The sequence below is a fragment of the Siniperca chuatsi genome, linkage group LG6 (genome assembly GCF_020085105.1).
Source record: "Siniperca chuatsi isolate FFG_IHB_CAS linkage group LG6, ASM2008510v1, whole genome shotgun sequence".
NCBI lineage: Eukaryota > Metazoa > Chordata > Actinopteri > Centrarchiformes > Sinipercidae > Siniperca > Siniperca chuatsi.
The window spans coordinates 5,459,451-5,486,294 of record NC_058047.1 but is presented as its reverse complement, the minus strand read 5'-3'; the positions used below and the strand labels follow the sequence as shown (position 1 = coordinate 5,486,294).

Here is a 26,844-nt window from a genome sequence, read left to right as displayed (position 1 = left end):
TCATTGTGTTAAAATCATTAGGATCAAAGAATTGATGATGTTAAAGAACAATCAGGAAAAAAGAAAGACTGTCCAGCAAACCCCACAAACAGATACATAAATAAATGTGATCCATGAAGCCAACAAATTCAAATTTCCTTCTTATACAAATATATAAATAAATATAAACAAATGGCAGGCTTTGTTTCAGATGGTGATACTTTCTTTGTGGGGCTAAAGAGGAGGAAGAAACTCAGTTACCAAGTGAAGAAATTATTTCACTGGGTTGTGGTCCAGTTTGTGTTTTCATGTTGTAAAACGTTTCAATTCTTAGGCTACTTCAATAATAAACGCTCTTTGGGCAGAAACCCAACTCATTCATTCGTGAATGAGCAATTCCCTCTAGCGGCCAAGATGCGTCACTACAGCTGTCGTCACTAATAGATAGATAGATAGATAGATAGATAGATAGATAGATAGATAGATAGATAGATAGATAGATAGATAGATAGATAGATAGATTTGAATATTACAGTTGAAAAGATTAGTCGATTGAGAGAAAATTAATCGGCAACGATTCTGACAATAGATTATTTGTTTCAGTCCAAAAATACCAAACATTTGCTCGTCCGTTATCCAGCTTCTCAAACGTGAGGATTTGATGCTTTTCTTAGTTGTATATGACAGTGAACTGACTGTAACTGGGTTTTGCACTGGAAGATTTCAAGCTGGGCTCTAGAAAATTATAATGCACATTTCAATTTTTTTTTAATTAAAATTTTGTAACCAAAACAATGATTCAATTAAATGAAAAATTGTAACATTAATTGAAAATGAAAATAACTGTTAGTTGAAGCCCCATTAAACCTGACTTAAACAGAATTAGGCTAACTGCACATTGAATATATTTATATGGCAGAGGTAGAGGTCATAATCTAAAGTTAAGAGATAGCCTAGTTGATATAAAGGACATTGAGAAAGACAATAATAATATAGTGCATAAGAATACGTAACAGTGCGTATGTATGTACATACAGATAGTTTTAACACTCACGTAAGGAAGCAAAATATAAAAAGTAAAACATACATTGCTCAATATCATGTCTATAGAAAATCTACATGGGAAGGCGTCATAGTGATGTAGTCGGGTGTTTAATTACCAAAAAGAAACAGATCTAGCAGCAGTGGTGGAAGAAGTATTCAGATTCCATACTACAGTAAAATAAGCAATTCATACAAGCAAAAGTCTTTCATTGAAAATGTTACTTAAGTAAGAATAAATACTGTAAATATTATTAGCAAATTCTACTTGAAGTATCAAACGTAAAAGCACTCCCGCATTAATGTGTAAGCAGAATTTTACTGTTGCAGTTGGTTGAGATTTTTTAAAATTATTTTATATAGGGTTGCTAATGATTAAACTAATGATTATTGTCATTATTGATTAATCTGCTGAGTATTTGTTTGGGTTGTAAATCAGAATCAGAAATACTTTATTGATCCCCGAAGGGAAACTCTTTAAAACATTGATGTAAAACATTAGAAAATAGCGAGAAATGCCCACAACAATACTCCAAAGCCAATAGTGACATCTTCAAAAATACATGTTTAACATTTTTACTTGAAAAATGGGCTAAAGGATTAATCAATTATCAAAATAGCTGCCAAATTTCCTGTCGACTGACTGATGGATTGATGGACTATACATTTCAGCTCTATACTGCTGGGCAGTTTAATCTACAACAATGCATCGTATTGTAAAAGCTCCTCGTATATTTTGTATGTAATATCTTAATTTGTAAAGTAAAAACAGTTGTCAAACTAATGCCATCTAGTGAAAACTACAACATTTCCCTCTGAGGTACTTAAAATGAGTAGATGTAAACTTAGACATAGTGTACTTCTGTCTACACTCCACCTGCCGCTCCTGTAGGTGGCGGTAATGTATATTACAGCTGATAAACTGCCAATAAACACAACAAAGAGGAAGAGAAATTCTCGGCGATTGAGTAGTAATTTTTAGCTATTAAAGTTGTGTAATTAGTTGTTTCTGACAGCAGATGCAGGCAGACATGTACCGCTGCATGGCAAGGTAAGATGCGTTACATCTTTTCCATAAATCCACACATTTATTCATCAGTTGAAGTGCACTCAGGCGTCTTTACGACCTTTGGCATACATTTCTTTTTGTAAACATTAAGCTAGCGATTTATCTAGCGTCAAAGGTTGTTCACACGTTACTACAAAAACATTTCACTGTACACTCATAAATATGTGTTTAAAATAGAGAAAATAGCAGCAAAATGTGTAAATCGTAAATCGTTATCGTTGACACCATATATACTAACGTTACTTATAGCCTACATGCGTTTCTTTATGGAAGTGAAATGAATGTTTAGCTGGGTTCAAACGTGATGTAGCGTTAATATAAAGGTGCAGTTAAGGTGAGTATGTAGGTGAAAGTGACCTCAAAGGGACAAGATAAATAGCTTTGGTTGAATTTCAAGGTGATGTAAATTGTGCTGCTATTTCCCTCTCTTGAAATAATCGAAGTAGTGGATAGTGCTGGAGGACTTATTAAAATCCTTTACTTAAGTAAAAGTAGGAATAACACACTGTAAAAATACTCCATTACAAGTAAAGTCCTGCATCTAAAATGTTAAGTAAAAGTATACAAATATTATCATCAAAATGTACTTTAAGTATCAAAAGTAAAAGTACTATTGTACTTTATATTATTAGATTATTATTACTGACACCTGTGTAAGTAGCATTTTACTGCAGTTTATAAACAGCTGAGTTGTTTAATCTATAATAATGCATCATATTTTAGAAGCTGACTATAGGTTTTGTATATAAAATCTTAATGTAAAAAGTGCAATATTTCCCTCTGAATTGTAGTGTATTAGAAGTATAACATGGCCTTACTTGAAAATAATCAAGTGAAACATAAGTACCTCAAATTTGTACTGAAGTACAGAGCCTGAATTAAAGTTTTTATCATTGTTTCATGCATACAAGTATGCCCAACACACATGGGCTAACAAGACATCACAAATAAATACTTACCCAAAATGCACTGAATACATTTTCAAATAATACCACTAAACAAGTCCACAACCAAAGATACCAAATCATATAGTTTTCACAGATTTTAATACCTCCATGCTTACAACACAATCCATAAATCTCTGACCAAACATGTGCTACACAGTCATAACCTACTGGAGAGACAAATACTTCTTCTGCCCTCACTATCAGTGTAAATGCACAGCTATGCAGTGAGCTAAACACACTTTGTTTAAAGACTGAACACAGGAGTTGGAAGCAATTGTGAGAGTGAAAACAGTAAGCTATTGGAAACACAACAATGAGGTATTGTAAGAATAAATTAGTACAGTAACAAAGAAAGTATAGACTAAATGTGAAATTAGTTACATTGTTCCTCAAGCCAGGAAGAAAAAAAGTATCAGCAGTGAAAGAACATTAAGACATTAAGGAAATAACAAAGTAATTGTTTCCCATGCCAATAAAGCCCAATTAAATTGAATTGTAATTATCTAGTAAGCAATAAGCATACACAGAGTCCACAAAAGAGAAAGTAAAAACAGTAAATATATATAACAGTTAGTTTAACAGTGATTTTAAAAGTTACTTAGAATGTTTTATTAGCAACACATAGCTAGCCTCAGACAGCTAGCCTTCATTTCTACAAAGTCTGTTTACTTACTTTTTTGATAATGTTATTGGCATACTATCAGTTAATGCAGCGCATGCTAAAGTATTAGCATGGATCACTGGAGCCAATGATATACTGGAGACATGTTGGGTATTTTTGCTATTAATGTTCTCATCAATTAATAGTTTTATATATTATGTTGCTATCAGATATAAGTGGCACGGGTTGTAAACAGGCCATAAACATGCTTTTTACCAGTACAATTTACCCCACAGTATCTCTAACTAACAGTTGACCTTCCTATCGGTGATAGCAGTTAATATACTCTATGAATCTTGTGGTGCAGGCTAGCTGAGCAGCGTTGGCAGTGCTCAGTCCGTTGTATGAGCTCTGCAGCCAGGAAGAGGAAGGCTCTGCGCAGTGCCTTCCAGGTGCTGGAGCAGCCCCTGCAGCCCATCCACCAACATGTGTATGAAGCTAATCTCCGAAACAGCAACACCTGCCATAAGAAGTAGGCTCTGCTCTCGTCAGTTTGTAGTGTTCAGCTCTGATCAGTTCTAGTTGATTTCCCCCACTGCATTATTTATTGAAATACATTTGTAAATATATGCCATTCGTTATCTCTCTCTCTCTCTCTCTCTCTCTCTCTCTCTCTGTAAGGTACACAGAGTTGAGTGAGAAGGTAAGGAAAGGGGGAGGGGAAAATGCCATCACCAGACACACCCAGAGAAACAGGAAGTTGCTGGTCAGGGATCGGCTGCGCCTCCTGTTTGATGATGAGGACTTCCTTGAGCTGTCACCATTAGCTGGTCTAGGTTTGCCGTACGGGGACATCCCTTCAGCCGGCTGCCTAACTGGTCAGAAACCACTAGCTGCAATCCTGTATCTTTGGTACTAACTATAGACTGTATAATCTGACTACTTTCACTACAGCTAAGTGCCAACGATTTACTTAGTTTACTCTACTTTTTTTTTTTTTTTTCAGACGATGCAAGTGTGATGCACATGCATGCCACTGACTTATGCCCCTTTGCACTGTATGTGTTTGTATATGTATCCATCCAGGCATTGGCAGGATCAATGGTCTGTGGTGTGTATTTATTGCCAACGATGCCACAGTGAAAGGCGGCACAGCGTATCCAATCACAGTGAAGAAGCAGCTACGGGCACAGGAAGTGGCGATTCAGAACCGCCTGCCTTGTGTTTACCTGGTCGACTCTGGAGGAGCTTTTCTACCACTGCAGGTGAACACACACACACACACACACACACACACACACACACACAGAGACACACATACATAACTCTGCCATAATAAGTGCTTAGGGTCAGAAGAGTGTCTTGTCAGGAGATCTGACTGTTAGCTGAATTGCAATGTCTGCTATTTTAATCTCTAATTATCTGTGTGTGTGTGTGTGTGTGTGTGTGTGTGTGTGTGTGTGTGTGTGTGTGTGTATAAATATCCAGTCAGAGATCTTTCCTGATAAGAACCAGGGAGGAAGGACGTTCTATAACGAAGCCATCATGTCTTCCATGAAGATCCCACAGGTGAAGAAATATAAAGTAGTACAGGGTTGCTTTAACAGAACAGGATAAAAATAAAGAAAAGGCTGAGAATTAATTCATTATATTATATTAATTAACATTAAACAGATGTCACATCTGATATGCTGCTAATCCTGGGTCCATGTAAAACAAAAAATAGACTTAAAAGTTAAATGTACTAATAATATATACTCAATGGATTAAACATATATACAATTATGTTCAAAGGAACTGTATGATACTGTTTTTCAGTGCATTTGTTCTTTAGTAGCCTATTTTAAGGTTCCCTCTATTTTTGCAGTTTTAGTGGCATCATATGTACAAATGACCTTTCTGAGTACATAAAATAAAATTGATGTGTAATTGATCAAAAGCTTTAGGCCATAGAAAGTAGAAATGCATGCAGTCCATGTTTTGGGACTGTAGCAGCCCGGTTGTGTGTTATTTAAAATTTCACACACTGTTGGTCACTTGTACTCTCTTAATTAATGACATTTCGGACCTTAGACCTCCATGAAGTAAAATTAACTAAAAACTTTACCTGATGGTCTAAGGACCAAATGTCATTGATAAAGACAAATGACCGACAGTGTGACAGATTGTTTGTTTGATTTCTTCTCAATCAAATGTTTTTACCTACACACCTTTCAATAAGGCTTTATGGTCTGCAAGAATTTTTGCAAAATTACTATTTGAAATTTTGCGTTTGGACAGAAAAGAATAAAATCTGCATTAGAATTGGATCAAATCAAAGCTCTTGCAGTTTTAAAATTGCACTCTTTTAAATTGCTATTTCAATATAAAACAATAAATAACCCTAAAGGTGTCGGTGGTGTGTGGGTCGTGCACAGCGGGTGGAGCTTACATCCCCACTATGGCAGAAGAGGCAGTGATGGTGCACCGGATAGGGACCATATTCCTGGGAGGACCGCCACTTGTCAAGGCCGCCACGGGCGAGGAAGTCACACCAGAGGACCTGGGAGGAGCCAGGCTTCATGCTGAGTAGGTCCATAAATCAAACCAACCTCAAATTACAGTTGTTAAAGAAATAACCAAATGAATAAGTTAACATAAATTCACGTCACCAAGTCTGTCAATTTATCTTCGGGTTTCAGGGTGAGTGGCTGTGTGGACTATTTCGCCTGGGAAGAAAAGGAGGCGTACGATTACACCAGAAACATCATATCCACCCTCAACTTCCAACTGCCCGAGGAAGAGGAGGAGGATGAGGAGAAGACGAAGAAGCGAAAAGCAGAGGAGGAGCCGCTGTACAGTTCGGAGGAGCTTCTGGGGCTCGCTCCTAGAAGTTATAACTACAGTCTGGATGTTAAAATGGTACAGTATGCACACACACAAAGCTATTTTCTCTGTAGACTGAGTAGTTAGCATGAGGAGTAAATGCAGTCCTTCTGGCTGAACAGTCAGGGAAGGGAGTGCCTTAATCATTACAAAATTAAACACGAAAAAGACAACACAGTGGTTTAATGCCATGTGTTCTCTGGGAAATGCAGTTCAAAAAAACGTTGGTTTCACGTCATGGCTGTCATGTTACTGTCTCACTGAAGCCAGAATTAATAACATGCTGTCGGTTGTTTCTGTCTGTCTGTCCAGGTAGTCAGTCGGCTGACAGACGGGAGCCGCTTCCAGGAGTTCAAAGCTCGCTATGGAACCACACTCATCACTGGCTTTGCAAAGATACATGGGTAAAAGATACACACACACACACACATGCACACACACAGATTTAGATAGTGAAGGCAGGAACAACATGTGCTTTTCAGCCAAAAAACGGCAAGTTAAAGTCTTTAGTGATGTTAGAATAATAATTATTATATTATATAAAATATGAAAATTTAATCATTACAATTTTTGAGTATTGTGAAGGCATATATTACAGATAGTCAGCACAAATTGAATACATGTCACTGTGTGAATTTGCACTGTGCTGTCAAATCTGGCCAATAGAATCAGTAGAATCTCTCACTGACCAAATACAGTAAACACAGAGGATGTAGTTTCTATATTTTTGGGGTGCAGATGCTGTTATCGCTTCTTTAGAGACACTTGCATTGTTTACCCCTAACGCTCACAGTGACCTCTCTCGCCCTCATGAGATTAGGTTCCACAGTCAGATACAGTCATAACACACACAAGTAGAAGCTTCAGACAGCAGTTGGGTCCTCTGACAGTTCACACTGTTAAATGATTGACTTTTAATTGCATCCTCTGCTATTTCCATGATGCATATTGTCACTTAATATATTGTGCTTAATCATGCCAAGATATATTGTCACACCTCTACTTGTGACCACTAATAGACATTTTAAATAATAATGCACTAAACTTTACCAGTAATAGCAGCACTTAGAGTGTCCCTGACATGTTGACATGTGCCCTTCTAAGGTTTCCTGTCTGGCAAGACAGTGTTTATACACAGTGAGTGGGCCTCAGCAGCAGCTGTCATTGTTTTATTATTTGGTTTATTATTTAAGCATGTGAGTAGTTTGAGTAATGTGAGTATTTGGTTTCACATCTGTGTATATGTACCCTCTTAGCCACCTGGTGGGAATAGTAGCCAACAACGGAGAACTGTCATACCAGGCCGCACTGAAAGGCAGCCATTTTGTCCAGTTGTGTGACCAGAGAGACATCCCCCTCCTCTTCCTCCAGAACACAGCACCAACAGCAGCTCTAACACTCTCTACAACACAGGTATTCACTCCCAGTAAAACACACACATTGTTTAAATGCACGTATTTATAAATACATAGTAAAACTCAAAAAACAAATAGTCTTTTCTTGGGTTTATTTTTCCAATAGCATTTATAAAAATTAAAAAAAAGTCAGTTTTGTACAGATGTTTTGGAACATCAAAGAGGGAATAGCTGAAGTAGTACTTCCTGAATAGAAGAAAACTATGAATGATGTAAATAAAGCCCTGAAAGGCAGGATGTAGGAAAATAATCTTGATCATTGTCTTTTTAATAACATTTGTTTCATATCTGTATTTTCTGTGTGTGTGTGTGTGTGTGTGTCTCTCTCTCTTTTAGGCAGAGATGAACAGTAACCGTCTGAAGGCTCAGGGTTCAATGATGTCAGCAGTAGCGTGTGCCTCCGTCCCCAAAATCACTGTGGTGATTGGTGGTTGCCATGGTGCTGACAGCTACGCCATGGTGAGAGTCTCAGTAAACACTGCTGTAGTTATGTGATAATCTCTTAACAAAAACTGTGATCTTTTATCTAGCTAGAATTTAAAGGTGATATTATCCTCAATGCAGAAGTGTCTTTGGGAACATGAAATGTATTAAAAATGTGTCCTCTTCCTTTGTGTTTGTATGACAGCATTGTTTTTGCAAAACCAACAGCAAAAGATTTTTAATGCCAACCATATTATTATTTTTGTTTGTTTGTTTTGTTTATGGCAGACAATAATACTGACCACTATCTTTCTAAGTAAGTGCATCTCTTCACACTACAGATATTTAAGGTGTTTTTTTGATTCTTTCATAGTCTTACTTTAGTTCCACTCTGTGCTCTACCTGATTGCATTCTTTAAATAAATACTCCACTGAAAACGTGTCTCCGCCCATTTTCACAGCAAAAAAAATCATCAAAATGTGCATAGAAACTTCTCAAAGTTTTTTCACCAAAAAAATGAATGAATGAATTTGAAGTTGCTAGTGCAGTTTGCTGTTTACCGTTTCACACTCAACTACGTTTGTTAAGTTAGTTGCAAACAACAAATGTAAACAGCTAAGCGCTAGAGAAATGTTACATATACATGCAATCTTTACTATTCTACAGTATAATCATACTTTATGATCATGTAGGATTTAGGATACAGGGTTAATCCCATAATAATTTGAACCTTGTTTCCTGGTTGTCTCTAGTGTGGGCGGGCCTTTGACCCTAATTTCCTGTTCCTGTGGCCCAACGCCAGAGTGGCGATGATGGCTCCAGGTCATGCTGGCTCGCTGCTTCCCCCTGACAGTGAGCAGGAGGACAATTTAAATAGGACATTGAAGGTGGAGAGCTCAGCTTTCTTCTCCTCCAGCAGGCTCTGGGACGATGGAGTCATTCTGCCTCAGGACACCAGGAGGGTAAAATAACAACATTTTGTTTAAGCTGTTACTAAATGGCTTAGGGGCATTTAAGTACGCTCACTCATCTGGACCATTCAGTGCAGACGTAAAAACACATTTAACTTCCTTAAAGTGGCAATCGTGAAGATTTTCATTTAAATAAATGTCTGTTAAGTCACTATCTATCGCCAAATGAGTTAACACAATGGTGATTGAGCCTATGGCCCACTGATGAAATTATATTAAAATCCTTGCATTTGCAGTATTACGAACTGGGTGTCTGTGGCGACATTCCTGGAAAAAATGCTACTGCTAATGCAAACCGAACATTTCCTTCTGCTGCAGCTTCACATTAAAAGTATTTAACTGGCAAGACACGAGTTGACTTTTATTATAAAGTAGTCACAGGAAATGCAATGTTTGTCAGTGAGATTAGCACTGATCGCTATCGTTTATCAAAAATGCGTCTACAAAACAAGACAACGGTCATTTTTGACCAGTGTGCAGCATAAAATAAGATCATGGTTGCTCACAGAATGATGAAAAAAATTATTGCGTGGCTTCTTTATTATAACAACAATATTTTGTTTTGCTGCCCCCAGAATTATGTGACCTGTAGTGTTAAATGGCGTTTGCTGTTACCGCCAGTAACTAGGTGTCGCCAAATCAACAAGGACTGAAATCTTAAGGATTGACACTTTTAACATTGTTTTTTAAAATCTGTTTCTCTGTCTGCAGGTTCTCAGAGACTGCCTGGACATCATCAAACAGCAGCAGTATCAGCTTTCCACAGAGAAACTGCAGTCAACACTTCTGCGTATGTAGAGGCCTCTGTCTTTCTTCGCCTTGCTTCCTCTGGACACTTTAAACATCTGTCCATCACTGAGATTTAACTGCTGCTGAAGCCCATTGGTAATCTGTGTCTGTATCTCTGGCTTGTACCCATGCTAACACTTCAGCATACAGTATGATTAGTAATTGTAGGATTATACCAAAGTCATAAAATTAAAACTTGTAGCAGCTCTTGAAAAGTCGTATCGACCAGCAACTAACAGTCTGCAAGGAAATATTAATTTAAATTTTTTTGTCAATTTTACATTATGCTTTTAATCTATCATCTGATTCATCATTGATTACTCACTTCATATTTAATGTATTTTATCATAGGTCATATATATAAAGTTATTATGTTTTGATTACACACGTCATATAATAAAAATTCATGTCAAATACTGAATGCAAAAAGGTGTTAGCATGGCCAATGTATGGAAATATTTACAGCAGATACAATGGCAGCTATATAGCACATGTCAAAGATGGCACAGAGGCAATTCAAAGTGCTTTACACTGGCAAAGAAAAGCATTAGAATGACATACAAAACAATAAGCAATAAAAACCAGAAGAAAATCAATTAAGATAGAAGAAAAATAAATGAAAGATGATTTCATTGTCCATCCTAATGAACCAAACCCCTTTTTTTTAAAGGTGGTAGATACCTTCAAAGCTCCCACAAAATGTTATCATTGCTTCCTTAAACCTGCATAAATTGATTTTTATGCAGCACAAGAATCTGTAAACACAACATCGCCGTATTATAACATTAAAAACCTTAAGAACAGTTTATAGGAGATAATGAACATTGTGATTGTCTAATTTTTGCACATGGCACAGAGATGTTTTGACATGTTTTTAATTCACACTGTTTTTATCTGGAAAATACTGGATGGAAATGTGTTTTCATAGAAATGTATCTTTTTATTTATCTTGTTCTCTACCTCTCTTCTAGCTCTTGTGTCAAAAACAGTCAAGAGATAAAAGATTAGAAGCTGCTCTCCAAAAGCAGCTCATAGGAGCGTTAACCTGTGGCATTTATTTTACAGTAATTACTGTCAAAACAACTACACTGTAATAAGATTCCACAAAATATTTTGTATTTAATTGTAACTCTTGCTTTACAAGCATAATGTCACAAATGTGCAGGTGCTATTGGGTTTTTGCTACAAGGTTTTTAACAAAAGCAAAGTAAACTGTGAAGTAAACTCATGCTACAGGTGATTTCTCTATACACACGCACTGTTTTTCTCCACCAGCTACAAGACACTGTTAAATTGTCTTTATGAAAGAAACTGTTTTTACATTACAATCAACAGACAATGCTAGCTCCAAGCTAGCTTAGCAGCAAGAATCAGAATCAGAAATACTTTATTGATCCCCGAGGGGAAACTCTTTCGTTACAGCTGCTCACTATCACGTCAATGCACACTTGAGAATAGAAGGAATAGAAGTACTAAGCAAATCCAAATATAATACACTATAATACAGGTAAGATAAATTAAGTACAAGTGGATATAAAGTATAAAAGCTAAAATAAGTGTAAGTACCAAAGTGGATTTAGAGGTTGATAAGTATGTACGGTATAAGTTTGAACCCAAGGAACATTAATAACATGTTATTTAGCTACATAATAAATGTACCATGTTTTATAATATGTCCCAAGGGCCTGGTGGGAAAAAAAGAATGCTTAAATTCAAACTTTACATATCAAAGAATTGCATTAACCACTGCATTTCTCATTAAAAAACACTCCAAGGCAAATAACCTATTCATAAACATATTAGTCAATTGTACATATTTTCTGCTGCATCAGAAACCCCTCATTACATTTGATGTAAATCATTTTTATACCACTTACTAATGTTTTGCTGTGAATTTGTCTGAGTAAAGTGACTTTCGGTGACTTTAAGGTCACTGTTAGGATGCATGATAGGTTCAGATCTGGATCAGAGTCATTTTTAGTTATTCAACTTTAGCAGCTGCTTGGCAAAACAGACCACTATTTGAAGTTTTTAATTAAAAAAAAACCTAGCTGGCTGGCAGGAAAGTAAACGTGGTGTATTTTAGGATGTGTCTTGGCCGGCTTGGGATGGGTCATGGTTTGTACATGCCGTGGAGGGTCACAGGAATGATGGTGTTGACTTCTGCCCTGGCCAGCTCTGTCAGTTTCATGGCATCCAGCACCAGCAGGAAACCTGGTCTCTCTGCCCCCGGCTTCACCACGATACTCAGCAGCACACCTGCAACACCGAGACAGAGTGGGTGAATGTGTGTGTGTTTCCACCATAGACATGATTTAAATGGTTTAAATTTAGAATTTGATCACGTACAGATTGGCTAACCTTTTGATGTTTCATGTTAACATGTTTTTCTCTTTTTTTTTTTTTTTGTTTGCTAACTTTTTTTATACAGATACAAGAGGAGAAAATCTCATGTCTTTATATTCTGTTCCCACGTGATATGACATAAAGGCTACATTCAGGGCTGAAGTAACAAAAAAGAATAAGTTAGTAATTATTAGTTTGTGATAACTTTACTAGGCACAAATGTATTTACTGCCATATAAGCACAAGGTAAATTTAAATGATACAGGTTTTTAAAACTAGATTTCAACTCAAGGCCCTTGAGAACCTTTAAAACAGGGCCTCAAGATTATCTATTAATGCAGGTGCCACCTTAAAGCCCCTGTAATTTCTGTTTAAATTGTACATTTTGTGGTGTAGTGTATTACCAAACAAATTAATCAAATCACCACACATACAACACAGTGAACCTGGAGCCTTTAGGCCCCCTGAGGGTCTGGGGACCCGATGCAGTTGCCCAGTTTGCTGAGTTGGTAATCCAGCTCTGGCTACATTGTATTTAATTTAAAGTAAAATTATTATTACATGGCAATACACTTATAACTACAGTTTCAATTTAAACGTTTTGTAAAATATACTGAGAAAAAAAATAACTTTCCAATCATACTTGATGGTATTTGAAACTTAAAGTTATCAAATTATTGGATGTAGTATTTTGAAATTATCTTAACATTTCCACATATTTATGGCTATAACTACACTGAAGACCAGGACAAGATCAGAGAATCCTTAAGATCACAATATGCTAGATGTTTCACTTATAGCTGTGTGTGTGTGTGTGTGTGTGTGTGTGTGTGTGTGTGTGTGTGTGTGTGTGTGTGTGTGTGTGTGTGTGTGTGTGTGTGTGTGTGTGTGTGTGTGTGTGTGTGTGTGTGTGTGTGTGTGTGTGTGAGTGTTCTACCATCGTCCTCCTCTGTAGCTCCAGGTATTGGTACAAACAGCGGCTCTGATGGGTAACAGTCTTCCTCCTGCCACACCCAGGTCTCTTTGGTCTGTACGTTCAGCTTGACTATCTACAGCAAGTCAACAATAAACCATCGACAGTCTTTGTTAACAACAACATCAACATCAGTGTCACCAAACACTTTCTGGATTTCTCCACCTGTGACTGATAAAAGCACTTCTACCCTGTCAGGGATGAAGTGGTTGAGTCCCAGGCCGTAGGCGAAGGAATACTTCTTCCCACGACAGCGAGAGTAGTTAATCTGTGGAAACTCAAAGGCTGAGAGAGAAAGAGAGAGATATTATACAAAGAAAGAGAAGACCTGCATAATGAGTACTTTTACTTTTGGTACTTTAAGTATATTTTGATGCTAATACTTTTCCCAAGTAAAAGGTTTAAATGCAGGACTTTTACTTGTAACAGTATATCTACACTGTGGTATTGCTACTTTTACTATAGATCTGAGTACTTCATCCACCACTGCAAGAATGAACCTTCAAGCTCAACTCATAAGCATCATACTGATGTTAATATTGTTCATATCATATTGTTATGATATGAACATTTTAGTATGATGTGTGAAAGTGGTCATTATGTCAAATACAAAAACAAAATACAAATTGCGCATTTTACAGCCTATAGACTGTTTTAATGGGGAAGACTATATGAGATGGCATGCTGTCAGTGCATGTGTGTATTACCTAGTCTTGGTCCAGAAAAGAGGACTTCAGGTTCCAGCCAGATGGTGCCATCCCTATGAAGAACAGCAGTTGCTGTAGTGTAGGACAGAGATACCAGATTCTTTCCCTGCTCTTCCTGAAAACACACACGCACGCACGTACATGGACACACACACACACAAACTGTTAGCACACTCTGGTCCGAGGGGTGTTTTATACAGTAGTGTAAGAAAAAGGTGGTTTATGTGAAAAGTCTGACTTGAGTGAAATACTGATCCAGGATAAGCTGCTCCACAAAGCCAACCAAGAGCTAGCTAAAAGAACAAGGCTAAATTAAACCGGGTTTAAACAGTCAAGACAACTACACGTTTATGGCTTTAAAACTCAGAGCCCTTACAATCAGCTGGTTCTTGTGCATTTTAACAAGTTTCAAGTTCTTTATTGTCATATGCACAACAATTACAGCAAAGAAGTCATTGGCAATGAAATTCTTCAGGCTCCCTCCAACAGTGCTCTGAGCCATAAAACATCAAATTGTGCAGAAGTTAAAATATAGGAATATAATGTATCAAGAATCAATGGCCACCGCAGAGCAACCATCCTCAGTTCTGGCCTCCCCATCGTCCATTAATTCCTGATAATGAACACCTCGTCGGGCATTATCCCTTACAAATATATAAAATAAAATAAAATATAATACAATAAATTAAAATATAATACTGTGGTAGGCGGATGTACAGTAATGATAAAATGGATAAACTGTAATGTAGGCAGGTTATGGACAGGTAAGAACAGGACTTTAGACAGGCATTGCACTAATAAATATATATACTGTGATACTGTAACACAGCATATAAAAAAAAAAAAAAAAAAAAACTTTGTCCTTCACCCCCCGCGGGTGGTCTCGTCCTTCGAGCTCGGGTCCTCTACCAGAGGCCTGGGAGCTTGAGGGTTCTGCGCAGTATCTTTGCTGTTCCCAGTACTGCGCTCTTCTGGACCGAGATGTCTGGTGTTCTTCCAGGGATCTGCTGTAGCCACTCCTCCAGTATATATATATATATATATATATATATATATATATATATATATATATATATATATTTCAAAATAAAAGTTCTTAAAAGAATGCTATACAACCTAAACACATGAGTAATGACATTACTAACTTGCAGTTGTGTGTGCACTCACCCTGTGTATATCCAGCGGCAGTACGTATCGTCTGATCTCGGGCTGAGGAGCTTTCATCGCTGCTTTCTTCACTTCCTCCCACTCCTTCTTCAGGTTGGCCAGGTACAGGTAGTTATACACAAAGTCATGACTGTGGAAAAAGGGGGAGAGATGTCAGCATGAGACAATTATACTGTCCATAAAACACTCACACAGACACAGAAAGGGTCACACTCGCCCTTTCCACGTGCAGAGGTCGACCACGATGAATCCCTGGTCCTCATAGGCGTTTATATGGTGAAAGATGTTGAAAGCTGATGTTCTGAACTTGTGGCTGCTCAAATAACCTGCTGGGTCCTTAGTGGCCAGGTGGAACCATGTCTACAGCACACACATGCACACACACTGTATATGAACAGAAATGTCAAACACACATTTTCCTTTCTGCACCCAGAGGCGGGTTTACAAACTTTTAAATGGGGGCAGAAGGGGAGCACATTTGCAAAATGAGGAGAAATGTGTTAACACTCAAATTTAAAGCCTTTCTTGACAATAATTAACTGCACATTATTAATAGTTACATTTTTTATTCAGGGTAATAAATTAATGCCAAAAAACAACAATTCTAATATGAAATATTATCAATAAATAGCTGTGATCTGTAACTCCAAATAGCCTAGATCCATGGACAGATTAAAAGACAATGGGCTCCTGGACACAGACATGTAAAAGGCCCTCATCCCTCCCACATAAGAGCAAGACACCCAGACTGACAGAGACGCAAAACAGCTGCATCTCTTTTTGGTGGGTTTGTGTCTCTTTGGGGTCATTTGTGGTTGCGTTTGATTGACTTTCCAACTGGTCTGGTCCATGATCCATGAACTCAACTACCTATAACCCTCTGGCTCTATTAGGGTGTGCACCGGGGGGGCAATCAGCCACCCCTCTGGCCCCGCCCCCAGCCTACCCCCATGCTCTCATTGGCTTCAAAGCAGTCCATGTATGTGGCTCCTCTGATGCTCCAAGCCGACAGGAACTTGAGCAGGTTGATCTTCACCGGCTGCTCCACAAACACAAAATAGTTGTCTGTCATACCGAAACTACAGACAGACAAGATAGACAGATACAGATACATAAGCAGCAGCAGCAGCAACTTTTTTAGGGGTCACAGACACAAACGGTGAGTTTGTTTTTGGCTGGTTTGGGCAAGCTTTGTCAAATAAGTACAGATGCAAAGCGCAGATTTTGTTGAATTCATTATATTCATTGTGAGTAATGGAACTAACTCTGTACCTGTGTATGTAAGAGGGTTTTAACCTCTCACTGCTGGGTAGTTGAACCACGACCTGGGATTTCTCAAAGGGATCTGAATTGTCTGGAAACACACAGAGGCAGTGTGGGAGTCGAAGTATCAACACTGAATCAGATAGTAAAGTGTGATATTAGTTGTTTTCTGTGCTGCATTAAGACAACAAGTTCTTTTTTCTTTCTCTTTTTACCAGTTTGTTTCTATCTTTCCCTGTGTCTTGATATGTTTGTCTCTTTTTGTCATCTTCATATTAGCCTATTCATCTGTCAATGATTGTTTTTCTTTCAGTTTCTTTCCGTCTCTTTTCTCAGTTCTTTCTTTCCTTCTGTCTTTCTTTTTGTCTTTCTGTCTAACATTCTTTGTTTCTGTTCTTGAGCTCTCTGTCTTTTTGTCTCACATTTTACTTAAAACATCTTTCTTTTTCTCCCCCCCAACTCTCTCTATCTCTCTTTTTCCAACTTTGTTTCCATCTATCTCTCACCTTTTCTCTTTTTCCACCTTTTCGTCTGTTTCTTTCTTTTTTCTTTATCATTTTTACCCCTCTTATTTTTTCCTCTCTCCATCTATCTATTACTTTCTTTCTTTGTTTCCCTCTCTTTCTCTTTGTCTCTCTTTTTCCTCTTATTGTACACTAGCTCAAGATATGCTTTCAAATTGGCCAAATCTGTATTAAATTCTAAGAAAACATGAGTGTGTGTATGTGATTAAATCCAGTCTGTGTTGAAACAAATGCAAATAAACTCAAAACTAAATCCAGTGAAAAATAAATCCTAGATAATAAAACAATTAATAAATAAATAAATAAAATAATACAATTTCAACTTAGTTCAGTTTATAATGTAAAAAAATCTATTAAATATCACTCTCTGAAATTCATTCCACTGACGGTTTAAATTTGGAACAAAACTCACCTTTCTGAGCAGGTGGGATCTTGACGACATTATAAGCCAGGCTCATGTTCTTGCCAAAACAGTTACCAATGTTATAGACTGTACCATCTGTGTCAGTGTGGGGGTGGGCAGTCACCCCATTCACTGAGAGGTACTTACACAGGTCCACCTAATATAAATACATGCACACAAGACAGAGAATGAATGCAAGATAGAATCAGACTGATGAAGAGTCGGTGTCATGGGTTGGCCAGAAACATCTATTAGTGTAAAGGTTTTAATTGTATACACAATTACATAAACAACATAAATGCATAATTAATTAAAAAAAAAAGATCAAACCATGCTGGAGATGATTTGTACTCTCTAAGTCTCACCAGAAGTATATTTTAGTGTTCTCAGATACTTCCTGTCACTGTAGCACAAAAACAACATTTTTTGTCTCAGAACTGAAATGACAAAAATGTACTCAAGTTAAAATGTTATATGTAAAACTAATAAGTAAACCTGGTACTTAAGTAGAAAAACTGTATCAAGAATCTTAAAACTATTTGGAAAAATTGCATTCTTTATCAGTCTAATCCTGTCTGCAAGTCCCAAGAGTTAGCATGATGTAAACCAATCATCTCTCACCTTCTTCACAGTCTCTAGCGAATCAGGATCAACCTTAGTGATGTAGTTGGTCTCTGTGACAGCGTAGAAGTCTTCACCGATTGGATAGACGTTCACCATGCAGTTGTCAGTCACCTCAATGCCTCTGAAGTAAGTAAAGAATCTACCCAGAAACAAAGAAAGCTGATGGTCAGCTGATATCCAACCAAACGTGTGTTTCATTGAAAGGGTTTCATATGAGTAATAGATATAATAATATATATCACAGTACATTAATACTGTGGGGCATTGGATATTATGATATGTACACCATACAGGTAGACTATAAACATCATGTATAGTATTCACACAGACCCTGCAGAAAGCCTGAATATATCAGTAAACAGACACACATTGCGATTAACTCAACCTTTGAATTTTAGTCTTGTAGTATAATGAAGTTTAAGGCTGCAGCAATTATTTTCATTATTGATTAATCTGCCAATTAATTTTTTGGTCCATAAAAGGTCAGGAATGAGTAAAAAGAAATGCGCATCAAGTTGACATTTTCAAATTGCTTGTTTGGTCTGACCAATAGTCCAAACCTCAAACATATTCAGTTTAATATCTTTGAAAACTAAGAAAACCAGCAAATATTTGAGGAGCTGGAATGAGTAAATATTCAGTATTCGTGCTTATAAAAATGGTTTTAACGATTAATCAATTATCAAAATAGTTGCTGATTAATTTTCTGTCGATCAACTAATTGATTAATTGTTTCAGCTTGAATGAAGTTGACCATAAATTGAAGGCACTGTGGGGGTAAATGTGGAGGACAATTATAAACATATCTTTTGTCAAATTTCATTCTGTGACATTTATTTAAAGACTTTGTGTGGAATTTGTCAAATAAGGTGGTTAAATAACTAAAGCTGAATAGCTTCAGTGATAAATCCACACTGAATAGGAAACTAGCTGCTGCACTGCTCTCCAGGGGTTGAACCTTTTAAGCATGATGCACCTCCTGACCACGCCCCAACCAGTGATGTCACAACAGGTGCTTTCCATGTTTTCCACTGCTTGAAAGGTTCACCACAGAGCGTAGTGCAGAAACAGTTTCCTGCATGGGTTAAGCCTTTAAAGGAATAGTTCAACATTTTGGAATATACGCTTATTCGCTTTCTTGTCGAGAGTTAGATGAGAAGCTAGAGCCAGGAGATGATTAGCTTAGCTTAGCATAAAGACTGGAAACAGGGGGAAACAGCTAGCTTAGCCCTGTCTGCATACAAGCACGTTGTATCTTGTTTAATATGTAGAAAAACCAAAATGTGAAAACGACAATTCTTCAGTAATGTTGAAAAGGTCAGGTCGGGGTTACCTGGAGAAGATGTTTTTGCAGGGGTCTGGGTAGGCTGCTGTGCCAAACTCAGTGATGACTACTCTGTTCTCTGTCAGGGCACGCACATATGCATCCGTCCTGATAAACCTGAGCAGAGAGATTACACACATTATGTGCCAGAGTCATTTATAAGATATTTTTTGTCTATTAACAGTAATCAAACTGCCAATGTTACTTTGAATTCCATAAATCACATTACTGATTCTGCACAATAAACAAGACTTATTTTCAAAAGGAACTGGATGAAGGATTGTGGTCTGTAGCTGCTGTGTGTCTGAGTATTGCTTTTGTCTCAGACATTCCAGTTTGGATAAATTAACTGTCAGCTCTTTTCCTCAGCTGCACAGAACCGCATACCCCTCTACACTAACAAAAACCAGATGCCATAAAATATCTGCATCTGGATTTGGGTCTGCATCAAAATAGTAGAAGTGATAAACAATGGTATACAGGTGTCAATTTTTGTTTTTCATGTAATGAAAAGAAAATAATGAAAATGTTCAAAAATGCCCTACACGGCAATGTTAAATGTTAAAAATTCCTGGACCCACACTTCCACACAGATCCTGATCCATGCCAAAAACTACTTCACAAGAAATTTGTGGAGAACTTTTCAAAACAGTAGTTTAACGTGATTCACTGAAAGAGACTAAAGAGAGGTAAATACCAGACCAGACAGGAGAGTATTCTGGATCACTGTTACACTGCAGTAAGCAGTGCCTATCGCGCCGCGCTGCACTGGGACACTCTTGACCACGTCGTGGCTGTGACGTCCTACATCAGCTTCTGTGAGGACTGCTGTGTACCATCACGCACCAGGGTGAGTTATAACTATGACAAACCCTGGTTCACAAACAGCTAAGGTGGGAAAAGGAAGAAGCGTTCAGGAGTCGAGACACGGACAGGTTTAGAGAGTCAAAGTAAGGCGGTGAAGCTGAACGCCTGTACTCAGAGAGACTACAACACCAGTTCTCAGCAAACTTCTTCTGGAGGGGGCTCAGACAGTTCACCAACTACACACCTAAAACTCCATTAATGACTTGCGCCTGGCCAACCAACTGAATGAGTTCTACTGTCGTTTTGAGAGACAATGGGACAGTCCTGACACCATCCAGCGTGACTCCAGGCCACCAGCTCCACCTCCCCTGTAGACGTTGCAGTAAACATGGCCCTTCACTTCATCCTCCAGCATCTGGACTCCTCAGGAACCTACGCCAGGATCCTGTTTGTGGACTTCAGCTCTGTTTTTAATTCCATCATCCCAGCTCTTCTGTAGGACAAGCTCTCCCAGCTGAGTGTGCCTGACTCCACCTGCAGGTGGATCACAGACTTCCTGTCTGACAGGAGGTTGCACATGAGGTTGGGGAGACATGTCTCTACCTCCCGGACCATCAGCACCGGTTGCCCTCAAGGCTGCGTTCTTTCCCCTCTGCTGTTCACCTGTTGGTGTACAGGTAGATGATCCCTCCCACCCTGGACACAAACTGTTTCAGACACTCCCCTCTGGCAGGAGGCTGCGGCCCATCTGGACCAAAACCTCACGCCACAAAAACAGATTCTTCCTGAGTGCAGCTGGCCTCATCAACAAGGCCCAGGCCCCCCACTGACACAGACTTTACTACTTTTATAATATTTTTCTTCTATATCTATAATATCTTATTGTCTATTTTATACTTATGACTTTTGACTTGCAGTACTTGCTTGTTATATTTCTTTATATTTGTCTACTTACTATGTTTATTGTATGCACCATAATACCAAAACAAATTCCTTGTATGTGTAAACCTACTTGGCAATAAAGCTGATTCTGATAAAGAACAGATGAGACATGTAAAAACACAGACACATAAAAACTGGAAAATGTAATCATCTCAGAACAATGTCAATGAAAACAAGTGTGTTTTATAAAAAATGTGCTCTGATTTTGTAAGGTAATGAGTAACATTCTTACTTCCTGTTGTAGGTCACCTGACCATCCTTCAGGTCAAACTTGTGCATGAGAGCCTGTCCATCAAACAGGTGGTAGAAAGGTTCATCTCCCACTTCAAAAAGACCTGGACCCATCCTGAGAAGACTGCCGCCCAGCCATGATGGTATAACACCTGAAAACACACACACGCACGCACACACACACACACACACACACACATAATCACATGCTGTTGTTTAGTCTAAGTGTTTAAATAAACATCACTAAAGAAAACACAATCTACAAATAACAAATGGTCAGTTAATATTACACGACCAACAACTACAACGCTAGACTGAATGTGGTAGAAATGCAACATAAAACAGAAAGTGCATAGTGTGGCAAAAAAAACAACACATTTTCTAAAAAATAAAAAGGACAATTTAAGCTTCCTGGAGTCTCTCCGCTGGTTGCCTGGCAATTGCTAAGAACCAATAAATATTCCAGCACATAACTGCCCATAAAAAGACACTAATTTTAATTGGAATTTTTCCACTTCGGTTGTTGTATGGCTTAAACAAACAAAGATATAACGTGTTAATTGGTGAGCTTTAGAGGTGCTGGTTGGCAGATATTTATTTTATCCTTGGACAGAGCCAGGCTATCTATTTCCAGTCTTGGTGCTAAGATAAGCTAACTGGCTGCCAGTGTTACACCATATTTTATGACCCAAATAGGAATTTCAGTCGTATTATTATTGCGTAAATGTTTTATCATACTTTATCACATACTTCATTACGATAGGTGTTGCCAAAAATGGTGCTCCCCAGTATTTAGATACAAATTCTGATAGCTGTTAGCCGAAAATTGTGACCCTATAATATTCAGATATTAGATACAGAGAAGGTTACAAATTTTAATAGCTATGATAGCAGACACTTTAGTGTATAGGTCTGTCTGTAGAGCACTAACACCTCACCTGACAATATTTGGTCAACACTTTTTCACATAATTTATCTTGTAGTGTCACCGAATCTGGTGGGCCACAAATTTCACAAATCCCAGATATCAAAATTTGTGACCCTTTCTAAATACTAGTGTACCACCATGTTTGGTAACAGCTGTCAAAATAGAAAAACATTTGCAGAAGCAGTGTAGCTGAAAATCCTAATCAGATCACAGAATCTGATGGGTCACAGAATATGGTGTAACACCGGCTGTAGCCTTATATTTGACAGACAGACATGAGAGTGCTATCTTCTCATTTAAGTCTCTGCCAGAAAGAGAAGAAGTGTATTTCCTGAAATGTCGAACTATTCCTTTAAGAAAATTGATGGTCTAAGGTGCAAACCATGTAATTGCAACATTAGTGTACAGTAGAGACTCTATTGCCAAAAAAAAAAAAACATTGAATAGCCTGCTCTCTTTCCCACCAGTGATCTTAGCAGGTATAGGTTCATTCAGCTCCTCCACTGTCTCAAAGATCTTCCTGTAGCCTGCAGCAGGATGCTCCACACTGCACAGGAAAATAAAAAACTGAATTTAAGCAACAATTCCATAACCCCGATCAAATCAGAAAACCGGTTTAAAAGACTGGGTTTCTTTTGTGCTGCATGAAACCTTTAAAAACTTCTGTTACTGCGTGGTTTGCTGTTGAGTCTCTAAACACAATTATATATTCCAGATGTACAGGGACTGGTCGATGGGGTTCAGGTGGTGCAGGTAATTACTTACCTGACATTGAAAGTTCATTCTTGACCTTGGAAACAGTATTTGACAGAACAATCTTACCACAGGGTCCATTTAGTTGCTGTTTTGGAGCTTTCGATTATATCTCAACATCTTCCTCAGCAGATGGAGTTTGCTGAGTTATCATAGAATTAAGGTTATGAAAATCAAAATGATTAAGTAATTCCTTAAAGCGCTCAGTAAAAATGCAAATTTGAACATCTACAATTCAATGACAACTAGGCAAACTCTGTTGAGGAAGATGGTGTGATACCATCAAAAGATCCAGAACAGCTACTAAATGGACCGTGAGATTATTTTGTCAACTGCTTTTTCCTTGCTTGTTTTTGTACTACCTGATGCACATCCTTTTTTTCTTTTTACCACTTTATTTCCATCTATCTGTCCTTCTTACTTGTGTCTCTTTCTATCATCTTTCTTGTCATCTATTCATGTATCAATGCTTCATTTTTCTTTTGTTTTCTTTCTGGCTCTCTTTGTTCTTTGTTCATTGTTTTTACTCTTTCATTTCCTCTACCTGTCTCTTTTTCCTCCTTTCCATGTACTTGATTCTTTTTCCTTTCTTTATCATTCTCTCTTTCCCCTCTTAAACTACCAACTCTCTGTTTCCTTTTGTCTCTCTTTCTATTTGTCGGTTTCTTTTTTCTTTATTTAACGGAGGTCTTTTTCCAGAGTGCAGACATAATCTTTTCAAGGTTTTATTGGATGTCTCACTGCTGCAGCAATCATTTTTTCTGGAATGTCATGTTGAAAATCTGAGTTTTGTTAATTTTTTCTCCCATTTACAGTAAAAAAAAGATCCAGTGGTAAACTTCATAGCATCATCTAAACTCTAAATGGTTGACTCCCCCTCAAATATTTTCTTCTTCTTAGGAAAACAACAAACGTCACTGAGTAGCATCTACAAGCGGCTTTCTCTTATTTCATTCGTGAGAAACCAATAAATTTGAACCTCGAAAGGTCTTTTTAAAAACATGCCTCGTCGTTAAGTTTCTATCCTTGAATGTGCAAAACCATTGGAGAAAAGAAAGGGAAGGTTTTACTCACCGGCCGGCCATGCTCCTGTATGTTCTCCACAGACACAAGTGGCCTGCAAAAAGAGACTTCGACTTGCATTTAAACCACACACAGATTTCCTGTGGTGAGGGATGGAAACTGAACCCCCTCCTCCCTCCTATCATCCACCCCCTTCTCTCATTTTCTCCTCCCCTTTTCCATCCTTCCTTGCTTCCCCCAATCCCTCCTCCTTTCCTCTGCATCTCCCTCTCTTCCCCTGTTTTCCTTTCATGCCTTTTGCTCCCCTGCTCCCTTTTTTCTTCCTTCTCCTCCTCCTTCTCCTCTGGTTGTATCCAAAGCTGAACAAGCCAGCTTTGTCTCCTCTCCTTTCAGCCGTCTGGCCCTCGGCTCCATGAAAAAACTTTCTCCGGGCCCCAAAACAAGGTCTTTGTTAACCTGGGAACACAAACACTCAAAACACCTACCGATGATGTGGGTCAAACTAATAAAGTAAGCTTTTAAAAGCTGTGTGTTGGTGTTGTTTTTTACACATGGGTATGCATGTAGAATGAATCCTATCTAATTAGTTCCAGACAGCCTCGACAAACACTCAAACTATTTTAATTGGCTAGCTCTGAAGGGGGAGGAAGAGCAACAGGAAAAAGGAGGGAGAGAGTGAATGACTAACCATGTCTATTTTTTTTTTTGCCCTGTCATTTTGATAAATGAAAGTTGAACCCGGAATAGAGGGTTGAGAGGGTGAATTAAATGAATAGTTGCATTAATAAGGGTTAAAGGGAGAAGTGTTTGTGTGTTGCTGCTGAGTGCAGGTTAACAAATTGATGCTGGTGCCTGTCTGTAAATAAATAAACAAGTTGAACGTGTTCATCACACCCCACAATATGATTTTTGTTCGACAGAATGAAAAACATACTGATGATTTTTGCCACTTTGGGCACCTAAAATGCAAAGATTGACCTCAGGATAGAAGTTATAATAAGTAATACAGTGTTGTGTCTTTGCTTTTTTGTACTGTATTCTTTATTGTGTTGTTTTTAGCATGGCTCTAGAGATGGTAATGTCAGTCTGGCAGTCCACCACTTTGGTCCAGCCTGAAATATCTAAAACTCCTAGATGGATTGCCATGAACCCTTGTACAAAAATGCATGGTCCCCAGAGGATGAATCCTGAATGACTTTGGCAATCCCCTGACTTTTCATCTACAATGTGGTTGACACTTATGGTTAGACACTGAAATGTCAAATCAACTATTCGGTGGATTGCCATGAAATTGGGCCCAGGCATTCATGTTCCCCTCTAGGTGAACTGTTCTAACTTTGGTGATCACTTAACTTTTCATCTAGAGCCATCATCAGGTCAAAATTTAAATGTGTCCAAAACTGTGGTTTATAACTGAATACCTGCAAAGACATTCAGACTCAGCTGTACTTTGTGTTTAGTGCTTATTAGCAAATGTTAGCATGTCAACATGCTAATATAAGATTACATCCACATTAAGCAGGTTAAATGTGTAAATGTATCTTTTTCTCTCGTTTCAATGAGATGGTGAAAATGGTAAACGTGCTAAACATCAGCATGTTAGCATTGTCATGTTAGCATTCAGCTGTGCCAGAGTATAGCCTCAAAGAGATGCTAGCATGGCTGTAGACTGTATTGTCAGTTAACTGTGTTGCCATTTTGGCCATATAGGATATCTTTAGTGAACATTTTGGACTGAATGTGACAACAGAGGTTATAGTTAATAGCTCATCACTTTCAGTAGGCTTCATTCTCTGGGAACCATGAATATCCACAACTAATTACAAGGCAACCGAGCCACTGGATATCCTATGATAAAACGGTGACAATGTGACCTGACGGTGGCGCTTCAGGAAAGATAAGTGAATGTCTAAAATACAAAGGGTTCATCCTCTGGAGATCATAAATGTGCTCAGAACATTTCACGGCAACTTGGAAATTAGATTTGGTAAACTTTTTTAAAATTGGTTGATGTACATTAAACATATATATATATATAAAGTCCCCAGTGGGATATATTGTTTATATATCCCGGTGGGGACTTTAACCTGAATGCACACTAACCCACGGAGACTTGTGTCACTGTGGGGACAAAAATTGAGGTCCCCATGGGTGGAGACTGCATTTTGTCCATTTCATTTCAATGTTTCACAAGTACAGAGATTGTGTCTGTGCTTTATTAGTGCCTGCTTACTATGACAACATACAATGTTTTGACAGCCTGGGACTGTTAACTGTTAATACTGCTAGCCTTTAATATAAGGCTTCCTGTTACTGGTGTGGAAACATGCTTTTTTTTTTTAGAAAAGGAAGTTTTTCCTTGCCACTGTTGTTGGGAATTGTTGGGTCTCTGTAAATAATATTATAAGGAATACGGTCTAGACCTTCTGTTATAAATTGGCGCTATATAAATAAAATTGAATACCAATTTGTACTAATGAAGATAGGAGTTTAAGTTCAAAAATGTTTCCAGACATCTGTGACAGCATGACATTTATTTAGTATTAATATTTATAGTTTTTCATGAATATTTGAATTGCTTACGTCATACTTTCCTGGATCCCTTGCAATTTCTTGCTCATGGAAACAAGAACAAATTGAGCAACTAAGACTTTTAATTTTAATTTTAGCCTTTATGCTATGACTCCTCCTCAAACATTATCATTGTTTATGATTAATAAAGTAAAGT

At 37.9% G+C, this 26,844-nt stretch overlaps 2 protein-coding genes across 4 annotated transcripts; one reads left to right on the top strand and one right to left on the bottom strand.

The window, feature by feature from the left end:
- The first annotated feature begins 1,936 nt into the window (after positions 1–1,936).
- On the top strand, positions 1,937–11,329 carry si:ch211-198n5.11 (methylcrotonoyl-coenzyme A carboxylase 2). Of its 3 annotated transcripts, none has more exons than XM_044199894.1 (13): positions 1,937–2,071; positions 4,005–4,169; positions 4,319–4,515; positions 4,724–4,902; positions 5,126–5,206; positions 6,027–6,205; positions 6,319–6,538; positions 6,815–6,906; positions 7,607–7,639; positions 7,759–7,915; positions 8,254–8,376; positions 9,094–9,303; positions 10,024–11,329. In XM_044199894.1, exons 1-13 carry the CDS (start codon positions 2,040–2,042, stop codon positions 10,108–10,110), a joined length of 1,755 nt encoding a protein of 584 aa, XP_044055829.1. In that variant the 5' UTR covers positions 1,937–2,039; the 3' UTR covers positions 10,111–11,329. The 3 variants fall into 3 exon arrangements, with proteins under 3 accessions (XP_044055829.1, XP_044055831.1, XP_044055830.1); XM_044199896.1 differs by lacking the exon at positions 10,024–11,329 and adding an exon at positions 8,629–8,656 and having other exon boundaries at positions 9,094–9,262; XM_044199895.1 differs by lacking the exon at positions 7,607–7,639.
- On the bottom strand, positions 11,201–24,331 carry LOC122877807 (retinal Mueller cells isomerohydrolase-like). The gene is made up of 14 exons (XM_044199892.1): positions 24,168–24,331; positions 22,805–22,887; positions 21,414–21,564; positions 19,442–19,549; positions 18,106–18,247; positions 17,494–17,641; positions 16,567–16,648; positions 16,241–16,373; positions 15,512–15,654; positions 15,295–15,424; positions 14,128–14,242; positions 13,611–13,705; positions 13,385–13,496; positions 11,201–12,360 (listed from the first exon to the last, which is right to left on the bottom strand). The coding sequence occupies exons 1-14, from the start codon at positions 24,299–24,301 to the stop codon at positions 12,215–12,217; spliced, it is 1,722 nt and encodes a 573-aa protein (XP_044055827.1). The 5' UTR covers positions 24,302–24,331; the 3' UTR covers positions 11,201–12,214.
- Positions 24,332–26,844: the final 2,513 nt, after the last annotated feature.